The following is a 14,399-nucleotide window of genomic DNA, read 5'->3' on the forward strand; positions in this document are numbered from 1 at the left end:
GATACAAAATGTCATAAGAATGTTGTGGAAGTTACAATCAGCAAACTTTTTAATGAAATTGTTAAGACGTGCAACAAAGACAGTTGTCCCTCGACGAAGAATCCCCTCTCTAATAAGTAAGGTAAGGAGAACGCAACCTCCCCTCCCTGACAACAAAGATGTCCGTATTACATTTGCCGACACACAAGATTATAAAACAAATACACAATCCACCAAGATCGTGGCCGATCAGGACTGACATATACCCGCCATGTGTGAAAGACGTTCCTGTTATATCAGTATTGGACATATCCTATCACTACAGCAGTCAAGTCAGGCGCCCATGCTCCCGAGATAAGAAGGTAGGCATTCCTGTTTCTATAAAGGGGAGTAACTCCCCTCACATGTATATCTTTACTTCACGACTAACAGGATCGGTTGGTCATGCTCGATGACGTGGTTGAAACATGTCATACTTTCTCAGTGGGCAGGCCGATGCTCATCATCAATCTCACCAAGGTCAGGGTCAAGGTCACTATCAGCAGAACAGAATTTCTATGTGCTGACAGACTAAGCAAAGTTAGTCTCAGTGCTATTCTTTACACTCCACCACTGAGTCTCAGTAGTGGAGTGTAACGAAAAGTACTGAGGATAGGTTTACTTAGACTGTCTGTGTTGATCATGAAAAACTTTTAGACCTCACAGTGTTCGTCGTGAGTTACATACACAGCTTGTAAAGATAGATGTGAGTTAAAGATATTTTTCATAATATTTATATGAAATACAACTCATACAATAGTACTTCCGAGAGTCAAAAATGAAAGAACTGAAGCAAAAACAACCCTTCATCGCTTACATCGACTGCTTGAGTGCAGAACGTGGCGAAAACCAGTCTAAATCAGGACTTTACTTGAGAATAGTTCAGTAAGGATTGCGTCCCTTGTGTACGGTCAAACAAACACGATCAAATGTGACCAAACCGTATTATTTCGGTCTTTTCTCGCTTTAAATACTGTGCAAATCTGCGTTTAAATCAGCCTAATAGTTCACGGTATGGTTTTGGGTGATATTTGCACTGATATAGGCTTTACTGAGGCTCCCCTTTAAGGAACGTATTTGCACATGAATTAAAATAGCAGGATTTCATTCAGACCAGTTTTGGGGGAATGTTTGTAAACATTAAATGAGATACACCCGGCAGTGATAAACATGTGATAAGAAAGTGTGCAAAGGGCGGACATACATTTATGAACAGCTTGTATCACATACACAGTCAGAATGAACACATGTTCTTCAGTCTACGAAAATACGGCCATAAGGTACCGGCAAGATCAGGACATTACAGGTCATGGTCAGTGATGTAGAGCAGATGAAGAGGACGTTTCCTGCTGTGTGTGTTCAGCAGAGCCACCCTACCGCAGCCATCTGCAGTCTCTCGGACGAGGCCCACACCTCAGCCATGTCGAGTCGCTGTACGGTATGGGGGCAGGTAGGTCTGTGCACTTTTACAAGGGTTAAGCATAGGCGAAATGTGTAACATTGTTTACTTTTACACTTTTAGCTAGTATAAGCCATTAAACATATATGGCTGTCCGAGCCTGGACATATGCTCGCCGTTATTATGGATGGAGAATGCACATCCTAAAGGGGGTGGTGGTCTGTATCTTAGTATATTCTTACTCCGTGAGTTGGAGAATTAAAGCTAGGCCTTCGGGCTTACATACCATTCAACAAAGTGGGGGACACTAGATTTACAAGATTGACAGAATGCAAATGAGGAAATTAAGGAGGAAACAAATAATGAAGAGAAATTAAAGAAAGCGTGACAATTTATTCCATTCCTTTGAAAATGTTTCATCTGTATGAATATATATCAATTTTTGGCTACTGGTATGCTCACAAACTGGAATATCCCCTACTTTTTAATGGTATGTATACACATATGAAAACAACCAAACTCATACTATAACAAAGGTGGCTATAACATAACAAAGGTCACTTAAACGTTGGTTTTAGTCCGTTTTTAAACACGTGACAAATATCAAACACTATGAAAATTGATATACTATTGTGTTTTGGGTTTGTTTTTATTTTGTTGTTGTTGTTGCTGTTGTTTCAAATCTTGGCATTGCTTGCTACGTTGTGAGCATCTACTATCAGTTTATATACATTGTACAAATGCTTTCTGAAATGATACCTAAATGCACAACGCACTGACTAGGTCGCAGCGCGATGATGGAAGGAGTGTTATATCATATATTGAAGATCAGGTTTAGGATTAACAGGTTTATTTAATGTATTATGTAGTGAGCCAGTAAGTGAGTATAGTTTTACGACTCTTTTAGCAATATTCCATCATTATCACAACGGGGAACAGTAGTAATGTATGATTTACTGAAGGAATGAGTATGTGAGTAATGGACACTAATAATAAATTATCGAAGGTATGGTTTAACTGTTTAAGGTGAATACGAAATGAGAACGTACGTACGTGCATATAACTATACAACTATATCATACGTGCCTTGTGTTACCAACATTATAATACTGTACATTGCACAAACAAAGCCATATGCATGTACATCTTGAGATACGCTCGGTCAAGTGAAGACAAGAAGCTCTTTCACATACACCGGAATAGGCCATCAATGACCGGATCCCCCAACTCGGCGTACTGTGAACTGTGTGACACAGAAGCAACTACTAGCCTCCTCCGTGGACACTTCAAGTAGCATCATACACCCACATAACTATACACATTACAACAGATGCAATTACAAGGTCACTATATGTGTGGTAGTGCGTGTGGGTGCATGCTACATGTGTCTGCATGATATTCATGAAGTTACTAATTTAGGGATACACAATGTATATAATTTTGCATGTAACATATTTTGTACATGCCTGTTTGTGTGAGAATCTAGCGTTACTTTTGATCTCAAACTGACCACAACAAAGTTATAAGATATCTATTGTGGGTCTGTCCTATATTGAAACCAAATCAAATGTCTACTCTCCATATTTTCTTTTGGGGACACCATTCTCACCAAACCGCACACCCTCTTCCCCCGAGCCACAACACGTGCACACACGCACATACATGCGCGTACACACACATCCACCACATATATTCTCCATCTCACACTCACCTTTCATTTCACAGTGAGAGTTGTCAGCACTTGTCTCCCTTGTTTTCAACACATCTGTTGTTAATCACTTGTTGCTGAATGTTGTAGGTTGTCGTCATCGGAGTGCTGTGCTGCAGTCTCAACCAGGTTGCTTGTAAGTTCATTTTTAATCATTCCTCTGTTACCATTACCTGTGGACGATCTGAGGCTTTCGCATTTGTGTTTGGGAATTAACTACGGTTTACACCGAACACTGATAGTACGAATTATCTGTTTCAACAAACAAATTGACGGGTCCCTCTGTGCTATTTCACGCGTTAATTGACGTTAGAGAGATTTAAGAAGCGACGAGGGATATGTTCAGCCATGACACACGGAGAAAGCTCGTCTGTTGACAGCAAGTCAGTTGATGATTGGCTGACGTCACAGAGGCACAAAATTACTGATTTTGTTAAAGATGCATAATAGAATACATGATCGATGATGAAATGAATGATCCATGACAATTATATGTTCGCTGGTTTTGTCTTATTTTATTTGCTGTGTCAACATGATCTTGTCTCAAATCTGTGGCGTGGTGACGATTCTTGGTAAATTCCGAATATTCACGAACATTCCCTAATCGCTTAGAACGAACTTCTTTTCTTTTAAACATATTTATTCCAGAGAATGGATTGGGTACAAGTTATCCCAACTTAGTGAAACCCTCTCCTATATACATTGTACAATGCTTACATGCATGAAGTGAAACAAACTATGTACAGGAATAGAAAGATATATACAAAAGGAGAATAAGCCATATAAAACAAATAATTATAGGGAATACATCATTTCCTTACATGAGTAACATTATATCCAATCACTGAACCTTTTAGATTTTAATATATATTTTTGAACTTCTTTAAAAATCTGGATATTATCACGGTACGGAAGATCTGCACTGCCATTTAATAATAAGTGTAGGTTTGCTGGTACTCTATTGCTACAAATTCTGTTAATGTTTTGAAACAGTTGTTGTCTGATATTAGAATATAAAGTACATTTCATAAAATAATGATGAGGGTTTTCACAGGTAAATTTACACTTACATTCAGAGCTCCCTGTAAGACCATTTCTGCAAAGATCATCGTTTAATCTACTTTTTGAGTATCTTAACTGGGTCTGAATTACGTTGAGTTTCCTGTTACCAAATAGGTAACTTCGAACTTCGCTTACAACGAACTGAAAACAACAGTCCCTTTGAGTTCGTTATAAACGAATATTACTGTATCTCAATTGCCTCGAACAGATAATTTTTATTATGCAAAATACGCTCACATCTGTATAACTTATTCAGGCCAAGCACACCTCCCCGATTCCGACTCCGCTAAGGTCAGCAGAGATGGTTTCAAAGGAACAGGTCATGACGATATTTTGGAAAAGGTTCTGAGCCAATCATGGTTGACCGCCCAAGGAGTCATAATGAAAAAGGCAAAAGGTACATTAGAATCACGTTCACCTAAGTCCTGGGTTGCCATGATGGCGGAAGGATCCGTTGCCAGACACAGAAGATCGGCGGCAGTTGTTGGCCTATTCAGGAGGAGGTTCGAGGAAAAGATGAAGGCGAAGGAAGTTGCTGAACGGACTGGGAGTCCTCAGAAATATAGAGGAGCCGCGGTGATACTGGCTGCTGCTCGGAGACAAGTTGCTATCGGCAAGCGCAGATATCTGGCCTCATGGGACCGGAAAAGAAGGCTCGAACACGGACGGAGGGTAAGGAGATCTCTAACGTGGACGTAAATTCCTGGCTAGTGCTTTTACAGTAAACGTCGAAAGTTCCGAAGTGAGTTTTATTCCAACACAGCAAATTGTGTGTGTGTGTGTGTGTGTGTGTGTGTGTGTGTGTGTGTGTGTGTGTGTGTGTGTGTGTGTGTGTGTGTGTGTATGTGTGTACAGGAGCGCCCGAATGTGTGTTATTTAGTGTTATTTAGTGGCGTATTAATGTATCATTGTTGTACAATCTGTAGGGCAATTTTGTGGTCATGCGTATTCTAAAGCTACTTGTTTGTTTCAAGATCTCAGAGGATGATGAAGACGATAGTAACACATTCCAAGAAGGACATGGAGAATCTTCCGGACAAGGTGAAGTCGGGGACGATGACGATTCTGAAAATTCGATATATAATGAGAGAGACAGACAACCCAAAAAACAGAGTACATATGAACTAGAGAAAACAGATCCTCAGCTTGCTGTGAGCACAGCTGTTCCGGTAGGGGAAGACACACGGAAACCATCAGTTACTGGGGTTATTACCACTGATCCTCGTCAGGGTGTCTACCCGGGTGTACCGCAGGGTGTACATCGGCAGGTAGAAGGCAATGAAGAGTCGAAAGTACGGGAAAGAGAGGAGATCGAGAAACGGGAGAAAGCGAATGAAAAACAACGACAGTTAGAGGAAGAAAGGCGACGTCAATTAGACGCAGAAAGAAGGCGACAGTTAGACGAAGAAAGGAGAAGGCAGTTAGACGAAGAAAGAAGGCGACGGTTAGAGGAAGAAAGGAGAAGACAAGAGGAACGGACGCGCCAGCTAGAAAGAGTTGGCACAGTCCAGGTTGATGTAGATGGAAGACGTAGATCTGAAGAAATTCGAAAACTGTCACCTGGGGGCAGGGGACAGTTTGAAGCAAAAAGAAAACAGTTAGAAAAACAGAGAGAACAGAATGAGGAGCTTATGAGAATTCTTCGCCTAGAGGAAGAGGCACGACGCCAAAAACGGATGAAAGAAAAAGAAGACTATTATGAAAAGCAAAGGAGTAATGTGAATATGAGAGGTACACACAGCAGGGAAGTCCCACAAGGAGAGAACTTTGAGAGGTCCGAGAATAACACAAACACTGAACCTAGCACTGTTTCCATAACCAGTTCAACATCTCCGACCACAACAAAATCCCAAAGCCAGCAACGATCCGAATATGAAAACCTGATCAGAAGCCGTAAGTGATATTTTATGTTTCATTAACATTTACTCAAAGCATTGTCCGTTCATGTGTGATCATTAATAAATTGATTGGACCTGTGAAGATCCGGGTAAGATTTGTTCTTCAGTAAACCATGCCTGTAAGAGGCGACTAAAGGGGTTTGGTGGTAAGACTGGCTATCTTGGCTGACCTATGTGATCGTATCCCGAATGCGTAGATCAATGAGCAAGCTGTTGATAACGAGATTGTCTGATCCTGACTCGATTATTATTACAAATCTACACCACATTGCTGCAATATGGTTGAGTGTGGGGTAAAACTAAATTCACTCACTACAGAAGATCAAAAGGAACTTTCATTGTTAGTACGTATAGAACACACCAGTACGGCCAAACAGGCATGCTCATGTGTAGTTTATGACGAAGTACACGTGCATGTAGTATCTAGTTGTTCTGTCTCATGATTACAGGTTGCACGGACTGTCAAGTTGGAAACCAGACCTTCCGTGGGCATTCCAGATTTTCATATGAAGAAGACTGTCACAAGTACCAGTGTATCTGCCAATGTGATGGTAGCCATGACTGCCCAGCCCAGTACAAGGTGAAAGTGTGTGATCAAGGTATACAGAAGGAGAGGGAAAGTCATCTATGCAACAACTGCACTGTTGAAGGAGAAATCATCGAAGCAAATGACAGGTTTGAGTTGCAAGATGGCTGCACATTGTTTACAGACTGCAAATGTTTCTGTAACGGCACGTCATATTGTTCACCAGACCAAACAGAGAATACCTGTGCCTCAGAAAGCCAGACGGGATCAGACGCATCCGGAGTCGATTCAAAGCTAAATCAGGGATGTCAGAAGTGTATCATCGAAGGCATAGAACACCCCGCAGAATCCAGGTTCCAGTACACCAAGGACTGCATCACTACCGACTGCAGCTGCACTTGTAACGGCACTATAGAATGTGATCAGTCCACTTCAGTGAACAGATGCGTGTCTGCACAGCAAACTCCTCAACCTCAGCTAGAAATACAGGTGAACAACCAGCAAGTGAAGCTGCAGAAGTGCCAACAATGTCTGGTGGCAGGGAGACTGATTGACGGAAACTCACAGTTCAACGCCAAGGTTGGGTGTTACATTGACACGTGTTTCTGTTTGTGCAACGGCAGGTACTCATGTATTCGGAACTGGGCACGTAATATCTGTAATGACGACACAGGTTTCGATGGTGGGTTAGTTGATTATCGAGGGGTCTGCCGGGGCTGTTTCTTACAGGGAGTACACTACCCTGGAAATGCAACGTTCAAGTTCACCACTGGTTGTACGGCACTCGACTGTGCATGCACCTGTAGTGGCACGGTGGAGTGCTACGAAGAAAGTGCTGTTAACATATGTGCGACTCGCCCACCGACCGCCAAGCCACTGTTTGGGGTATTTACCACCCAGACTGCGAGGAGACCATTGCCCCGAGAGTGCAGGAAATGTTTGATTAATGGAACACTGTACGATGGAAATACTCAGTTTGACTTACAGAATGGATGCCACACCGATAGATGTATATGTTCATGCAATGGTAACCATACCTGCAGACGGCACCGGACAGGTCAAGGTTGTAATGAGACTGAATTCTCACCAAGGAAAGAATCAGGGTCATGTCAGGAGTGCCTTATGCAGGGAAGGAGGTATCCGGGAAACTCGACATTCAAGATCACAAGCCAGTGTATTGCCAAGACCTGCCGATGTTCATGTGGTGGATCTGTTGAATGTGATGATAGAACGGCTACAAATATATGCCAGACTACATCTGTTCAACCCTTGCCGACCTCATTGCCACCGACACCACAGGAAGCGTCGTGTACGACGTGCATCGTGGATGGAATGGATTATGCAGGAGGATCGAAATTCAAAATCAAAAGAGGATGCAAAGTGTACCCATGTTACTGCCCCTGTGATGGCAGATGGGGATGTCGAACAGACGCTGCTGTGGATGTCTGTAACCAATCTTCCAGCGAGCCTACAGTAAGTCGGGAGACGTGCAGGAGATGTGTGGTTCAGGGTAGGAAGTATCCTGGAAACTCACAGTTCAAACTCCGAAAAGGTTGCCTTTCTTTCAGATGTACCTGTGCATGTGATGGTACCTGGAACTGTCCCCCAGAACAGGCCAGGAACTACTGTCCCGGGTCCACGCAGTCTACGGAGACTACAACAGTTGCAACTCTCTCTCCAACAGAACCTCCGCCATAGAAACGTTAGGAGACAAAATAATGGGCCCTTTGAGTCACTTTATGACTGATAATTGTTCTTTGCTAGCCAAGTGTAAATGTATCTGTTCCCGTACTATTGTTAATAACCATTAAATCTCAATGAGGATGCTATAATAGCTATAATTTGCAATTCCTCCTCTTGAATAAATTTCTGTTTATTTAAAATCCATATTGTTTTCTTAAAGGAGTCGCCTGTTTACAATTTAGATATACAGTCAGCTGTCGTTAATCTGACACTCATTAATCTGAGATTTCTTACAAGTGTGGAAAGGGTTGTGTCACTTCAACTGGAACATGGAATTCCGATGGTCATTCTGAGGATCCTTGTTTCGATGTTAAAGGGTAACAAACCATAAATATTGATCGACATGGGTCATTGTATCCAAATTGCGTAGATCAGTGCTTCTTTCGTTAATTATTCACTGGATTGTCTGGTTCAGACTTGATTATTTACAGATGCCGCTGTTCACCTGGAATATTGTTGAGACTTGCAGAAAACAACAAAGCAACCAACTTCGTTAGTCCTGGTAATGTCAGTACCTCACTGGTCTTGTGTCTATTACAGGTGTGAGAATTCTTGGGGAGAGTTCTATGCAAACTTGCTGATAATCCTGGATTATATAACATATGTATTTCCAGAGGGCATTTGATACCAGTTTATCTTTATATGCTACATCATGTATGCGTATGTACAATAACTCATACACTTCGTTTTTGGCTTGATAGGTATGTTTCAATATATACAGCATCTATCTCTGGTTGCTGAGAGACGCAGGGTGGTGTGGTGTGCTGGGGTGTAGTGGGGGTATTAAGATGTTTGATATGGTGCGGTAACATAGGGTGTGGTGATGCGTGTGGTGTGGTCGTGCGAGGTGTCGTGCGAGGTGTGGATGTGGTGTTGTTTGGTTATGTGTGTGGCGGTCGTTGGTAGGGTTTTCGGTGTGGAAGGTTGATGTGAGAAGGGTGTGGTGTGGTAAGAAGGGTGTGGTGTGGTGAGAAGCTTGTGGTGAGGTAAGAAGAGTGTCAGTTTATATCTACTTCCTGTATTCGGACATTACAAAATTAACTGATCAAACACAAGAATTACACTGAGCTACGCATCAACTTTAAACAACAACAGACGGACAGAACGGTGGATTCTGATAATACTATAGATTCACTGTCACATCATTATGCACAACTGAAAATTCAGTTTTCTAAGTATATACTTTATTCCTTTGTATTTTTCAGTCGTGTGGAAAAGATAAATACATTGCAATACTATTTGGCAATAATATAATTCGATTATTCAATTGAAAACAGCTCCAATGCTTGTGGAAATTTAATGCTATACTCTACAAGATCTTCCAAGTGAGAAAACAGGAAATGAATGAAACAGATCAACAATAAATTAAATGCAGAAAAAACAAGATCAATACAACTTAACATTTGTTCTTCCTTTGATATATTTTTGTAATGCAAATTCTCTATATTCAGGTACTTTCATGAAATTCATTTGAGATCACGTTCAATATTATAATCAGCTCTGTGCTGCAAGGGTCTGTGGTATTCTGCAAGGTCAACTTTGTACTGCAAGGGTTAACTCTATACTGCAAGAATTAACTCTTTTCAGCAAGGGTTAACCCTGTGTTGCAAGGGTCAGCCCCTTGCTGCCAGGTTATAAAGTTTCAAGCAGTGAGTGGAGAGTCCCAGGACCGATGAAAGTCATCTGAGGCACGAGACAGCTCTTCCCGATATGTCATCAGATCCTGCCATTTGTCACGTGACCTGATGAGCTGATTGTTCTTGTGAGCCTCATAGTGGAACTCTGGAGTCTTCATCTCATACCTGAGGGGAAGGAACAAAAACATAGATGCCTGCCCTTCTTTAGTTTGATAAGAAATGGCCTCTATCAGAATCCTGTTACACTTTATAACTTTGTGGGTCCACTTTGTGGGATATTAATGCAGCATACCTCAAGGATGCAAGCAGTCCTAGAGTACTGCCATACTCACGACAGCACAACCTTCACCTCTCTTAGGTTGCATTAAAATAATAATAATGCTTCTTGGAGACATTTTTTTCAAAAGGGTAGTAGGAATCTTTTTTTTAAGTTTTGATAGAAAAAAAAGTGACGAGGGATGAACATATTTTCATATTTTTCTCTCACAAACACAGCTTGGGAAGATTAGTATATGTTAATGAGTTGTATATTCAGCCACACTCATTCTTACAGACACTCATTCTTATAGTGGACAAATGGATGATCAGGACGCCATCAAGTCAAATATATATTTCAAAATGGCAATGAAAAATTGTTATGAGTACAAATAAAAGTGATGCACTGATGCCCGAGAAACATTTCACTTTTTTTATATAGCCTTATCACAGAATTTGACTTCCTCAGATTCCATTTGAACATAACACTGCTACTCTGTGGCCTGTAAACCTACACACATTTATTACCAAAACATACCATACCATTTCTGCTTGGGTCCCCGTATTCTCTCCAACTCCTCTTGTCTCTTCAGTTCCAGCAACCTGTCCTCCTCCATCCTCAGTCTCTCCATCCGCAGCCGGGCCAGCTCAGTTTGATAAGGCGTCAGAGTTATCAGGTTCACTGCCGATGCTGGGGTAACAAAAACATATGAGCATACTTGGTATAACTGTGAGTGCCAAAGACACAGTTACATTCATTATGATATGGCTAAAGTTCCAGAGTCTGTGGTGCAGACTCAAGGGTAGTACTCTTTTCTATCCCTGTCATCTGTAGGAGTACCTGTCTGAATATATGTAATGCAGAGTGACACAATTGTATATCATATTCCTTTGAAGTGAGTGAGCGACTGAGTGATACAGGGAGCAAGTGGGCATGTGTTCATGCGTGTATGCATGCTTGTTGGGGTTTATGTCACTTTTAACAATATTCCAGTAATATCTGGGTGAGGGACACCAGGAATGGACTTCTTACATTGTACCCATGTAGGCAATCAACCCCCAGTCCCCAGCATGATAGGTGATTACTTTAAACATAAGGCATCCGACCTCCCGTGTTGGTGTGTAATTCAATGCTCACAACCATGTCATTCACATAGTTTTCAATCTGGTTTTTAGGTTATATCTTTATCAACTCAAAAAATATTAAAGCTAATTCTTAAACACCAGTCATTAATATGATAGATTTTGAACATTTTGAATGAAGAAATAAAAACTAAACACAAAGAGCACACTTAATTATCTTTCATGTAGATTGCATAAAAGAACTGTACAAATCTCAAATGATGTTTTACTACAAAGTGCATTTTCATAACTTGCTGAGGTTCAACTTTAGCTTACCAATACTTGGGGCCTCATTCGCCATGAAGTGCATATCATCTTGATTCTTGTATTCAGTGTTACCAAGAAGCTCATCTGCTCTTGCTGCTGACTTTGCTCTTTTAGATTTCTTCAAAATCCCAGTTTTTGACAGTAACTTTGATGACCCAGACTTGACAATTGCGGTGGATGGCACAGGAGCCGCTGTCTGCCTGTCTGCTGCTTGTAGGTAATATGCTGCACCCAGTGTAACAGGAAAATATCGAGATGCAAGGGCATCTTCATTGGCCAGAGCCTTATAAGCCATTTCTCTCTGCACCTGGCTGTCTGAAGCCATTTCCTGATCCACTAATGCCCCAAGTGTTCCAGCTGTTTTATGTACAGGTGAAGTTGACCTTGATGGCCGGAGGTATGTCGGAGACATATGGACTGGACTTGTGTACCATTGTGATTCCTCTCTTGACCGTGGCCTGCCATCATAGGAATCTTCCAAATCTAAGTTTCGATGCATTAAATGAGCTAACTCAGCCTCTGTAGCACTTGTATGTAAACTGCTGTGGAAATCTTTAGATTGAGATAAGCTTGATGCTTCTGAATCTTTTCCAAGTAGGGTTTGTTTTAAACTACTGCTCACTCTGTTAAGATTATGACTCATACTTCTTAATGACTGTGAAAATTTCTTGTTGTCATAATTGTCATGGTAACAGTCTGGAGAATACCTTCCTATTCCACTTGTTGTGGTAGTCAGTTGGCTGTTGCTAAGATATCCAGGTCTGGACCTGAAAAGATAAACTGGAATTATACTTGTTCTATGTTCAGATATTTCTGTCAGTTGCATGTCAGACACTAGTAAAGTAGCAAATAGTTCTTCTTAATGTCAGTTCTCCAAGGTCAGTGAATATTATTTTAGGATAAATGTTGGTTTCTGAGTGAGCAATGTAAAATCTTTATCTCTGACATTAGCAGTTTGTAAATATTTCATGTGAGCGAGGTTTGTATACATTAATACCAGTGAGTAAATGAATTTTACACCAATCTGGCCAGTATCCTGGTGATATCAAGCATGTTGACTTGATGTAGGGGGAATGTTTGAAGTGGGTAGATCTGATCCTTCTCACTTTGGAAAAACCTGCATGAAGCTGGCAAGCCTAGAAACATACACTCACAATGACACATCTCTGGCAAGTCCCAGCGATGCAATCATCTCAGTTTCTATGACAATCATCTGTGCTATTTAGCTAAGGTCATTAGGTATGATCAGAAAAGTTGTCATGTACAAGTATTTGTTATCAGATATATTTCTTAAGTATTTAAATTTCAAGTAATTACAAGACTTTTTAGGACCAAGATCTATTATGGATAAATATTCTTTGTTTTATTATTCTTTGAAACACAAAATTTTGGGGTCATTTCTGACCCCTTCATCAGGTTGACCTGATGAAATGTTATGGGGTCATTTCAGGTGAACCTGATGAAGGGGTCTGAAATGATCACAAAACGTTGTGTTTCAAGGAATTGAAAAAAACAACAACAGGACTTATCCTTAAGAGATCTTTGTCATATATACAACTTCTAAATGTTGCGAAAAGACAAGAGTTTTTATGATACTCCCATGTCACAAATATGTAAAGACTTTACTTTCTGACAGTCAGTTTTGATGAAATAAGTAAGTTGGGCTTAAAGCCTCTTTTATCTGAATTCTACTTCTGATAAAGAAAACATACAAATGTTTTCCTGTTTTGTGCAGTTAGAGTTCTTTCTCAAATAATCAAGTTTGTTGCCATCATTATCTGTCTTACACTTGTTACAGCATGGCAAAATGTATTTCTTGTACATATATTTTATGTGTTTTTCAAAAATCATAAAAAAATGCATGAGTTGGTTATTACTGCTAAAACAACATAAATAAACCAACACCCTATTACTCTAAACCTTTAACAATTTTGAAAGGCATATTTCCATACCTGAATGCTACAGCTATTTAGCATTCTACTTCTTCTATCATAACAAATAATGTCATTAAGTATTTTTATATAATGAGTGCTGATTACAATTTAAGGCCTAGAAATGATGAGTCTGTTTAATAAACTATCATTAAAATATTAGCACAGTTCATTACATGGTTATGAGAGGGTAGTGCAAAGAAAGGGACAGCCAGGTTTGCGAGAAAGGGTGGGGATGGCACGGCACAAGGGAAGAGAGTTCAATAACTTTGTTGGCACTTATGCATGAGCCTCTTCAAACAGACTCACAAGAAATCCCTTTTTTTGTGGCGTAAACAGAGATAAAACACAGTAATCACATTTGATGTTGCTTGTCTGTTTTATGAAAATGATTGTGCCAGAGAAATTTATTTTGACTAACTGGCAATAAAAAAAATATGTTTTGAGCAATGGTCAAATACGGGTGTCAACCACTTGGTACCATCATGATGAATGATTTCCTATTTTCCTTCCTGAACTTGGTGCTTTGAATACTGTGACTACCCTATAAAGTCTTGTTCACACTTGTTTTGATGTGACCGCCGTTCTATCGACGTTCTATCGACGTGGGTCATGGAGCCCAGAAACTGCAAATATTCACGTGCAATGTGACTGGGAAATAAGCATACCAGTACGAAGGAGATTTTCCCCGGAGGACGAAATCAGGGTCGGGATTCATTGTCGCTGAGTTTTCCTCAGACCCAGCTGTCACACTTTCAGAACAGAGAAGTCGACATTGTTTACGGAAGTTAGCTATGCTAGATACAACGCATGCGTATTATCAAATTTCCTGT

General features: G+C 40.6%; 2 protein-coding genes across 3 annotated transcripts; one reads left to right on the top strand and one right to left on the bottom strand.

Moving 5' to 3' along the window:
• Window positions 1-1,301: 1,301 nt before the first annotated feature.
• LOC137286787 (uncharacterized) lies at window positions 1,302-8,494 on the top strand. The gene is made up of 5 exons (XM_067818782.1): window positions 1,302-1,468; window positions 3,216-3,261; window positions 4,444-4,859; window positions 5,162-6,080; window positions 6,535-8,494. Exons 1-5 carry the CDS (start codon window positions 1,328-1,330, stop codon window positions 8,307-8,309), a joined length of 3,297 nt encoding a protein of 1,098 aa, XP_067674883.1. The 5' UTR covers window positions 1,302-1,327; the 3' UTR covers window positions 8,310-8,494.
• A 1,022-nt stretch (window positions 8,495-9,516) lies between these two features.
• LOC137288186 (uncharacterized) lies at window positions 9,517-14,379 on the bottom strand. 2 transcript variants are annotated; one of them, XM_067820622.1, is made up of 5 exons: window positions 14,235-14,359; window positions 12,343-12,402; window positions 11,645-12,093; window positions 10,790-10,937; window positions 9,522-10,156 (listed from the first exon to the last, which is right to left on the bottom strand). In XM_067820622.1, the coding sequence occupies exons 1-5, from the start codon at window positions 14,282-14,284 to the stop codon at window positions 9,997-9,999; spliced, it is 867 nt and encodes a 288-aa protein (XP_067676723.1). In that variant the 5' UTR covers window positions 14,285-14,359; the 3' UTR covers window positions 9,522-9,996. The 2 variants fall into 2 exon arrangements, with proteins under 2 accessions (XP_067676722.1, XP_067676723.1); XM_067820621.1 differs by having other exon boundaries at window positions 9,517-10,156; window positions 11,645-12,402; window positions 14,235-14,379.
• Between the last annotated feature and the right edge of the window lie 20 nt (window positions 14,380-14,399).

Source organism: Haliotis asinina, chromosome 6 (assembly GCF_037392515.1).
Source record: "Haliotis asinina isolate JCU_RB_2024 chromosome 6, JCU_Hal_asi_v2, whole genome shotgun sequence".
In the NCBI taxonomy this organism is placed as follows: domain Eukaryota; kingdom Metazoa; phylum Mollusca; class Gastropoda; order Lepetellida; family Haliotidae; genus Haliotis; species Haliotis asinina.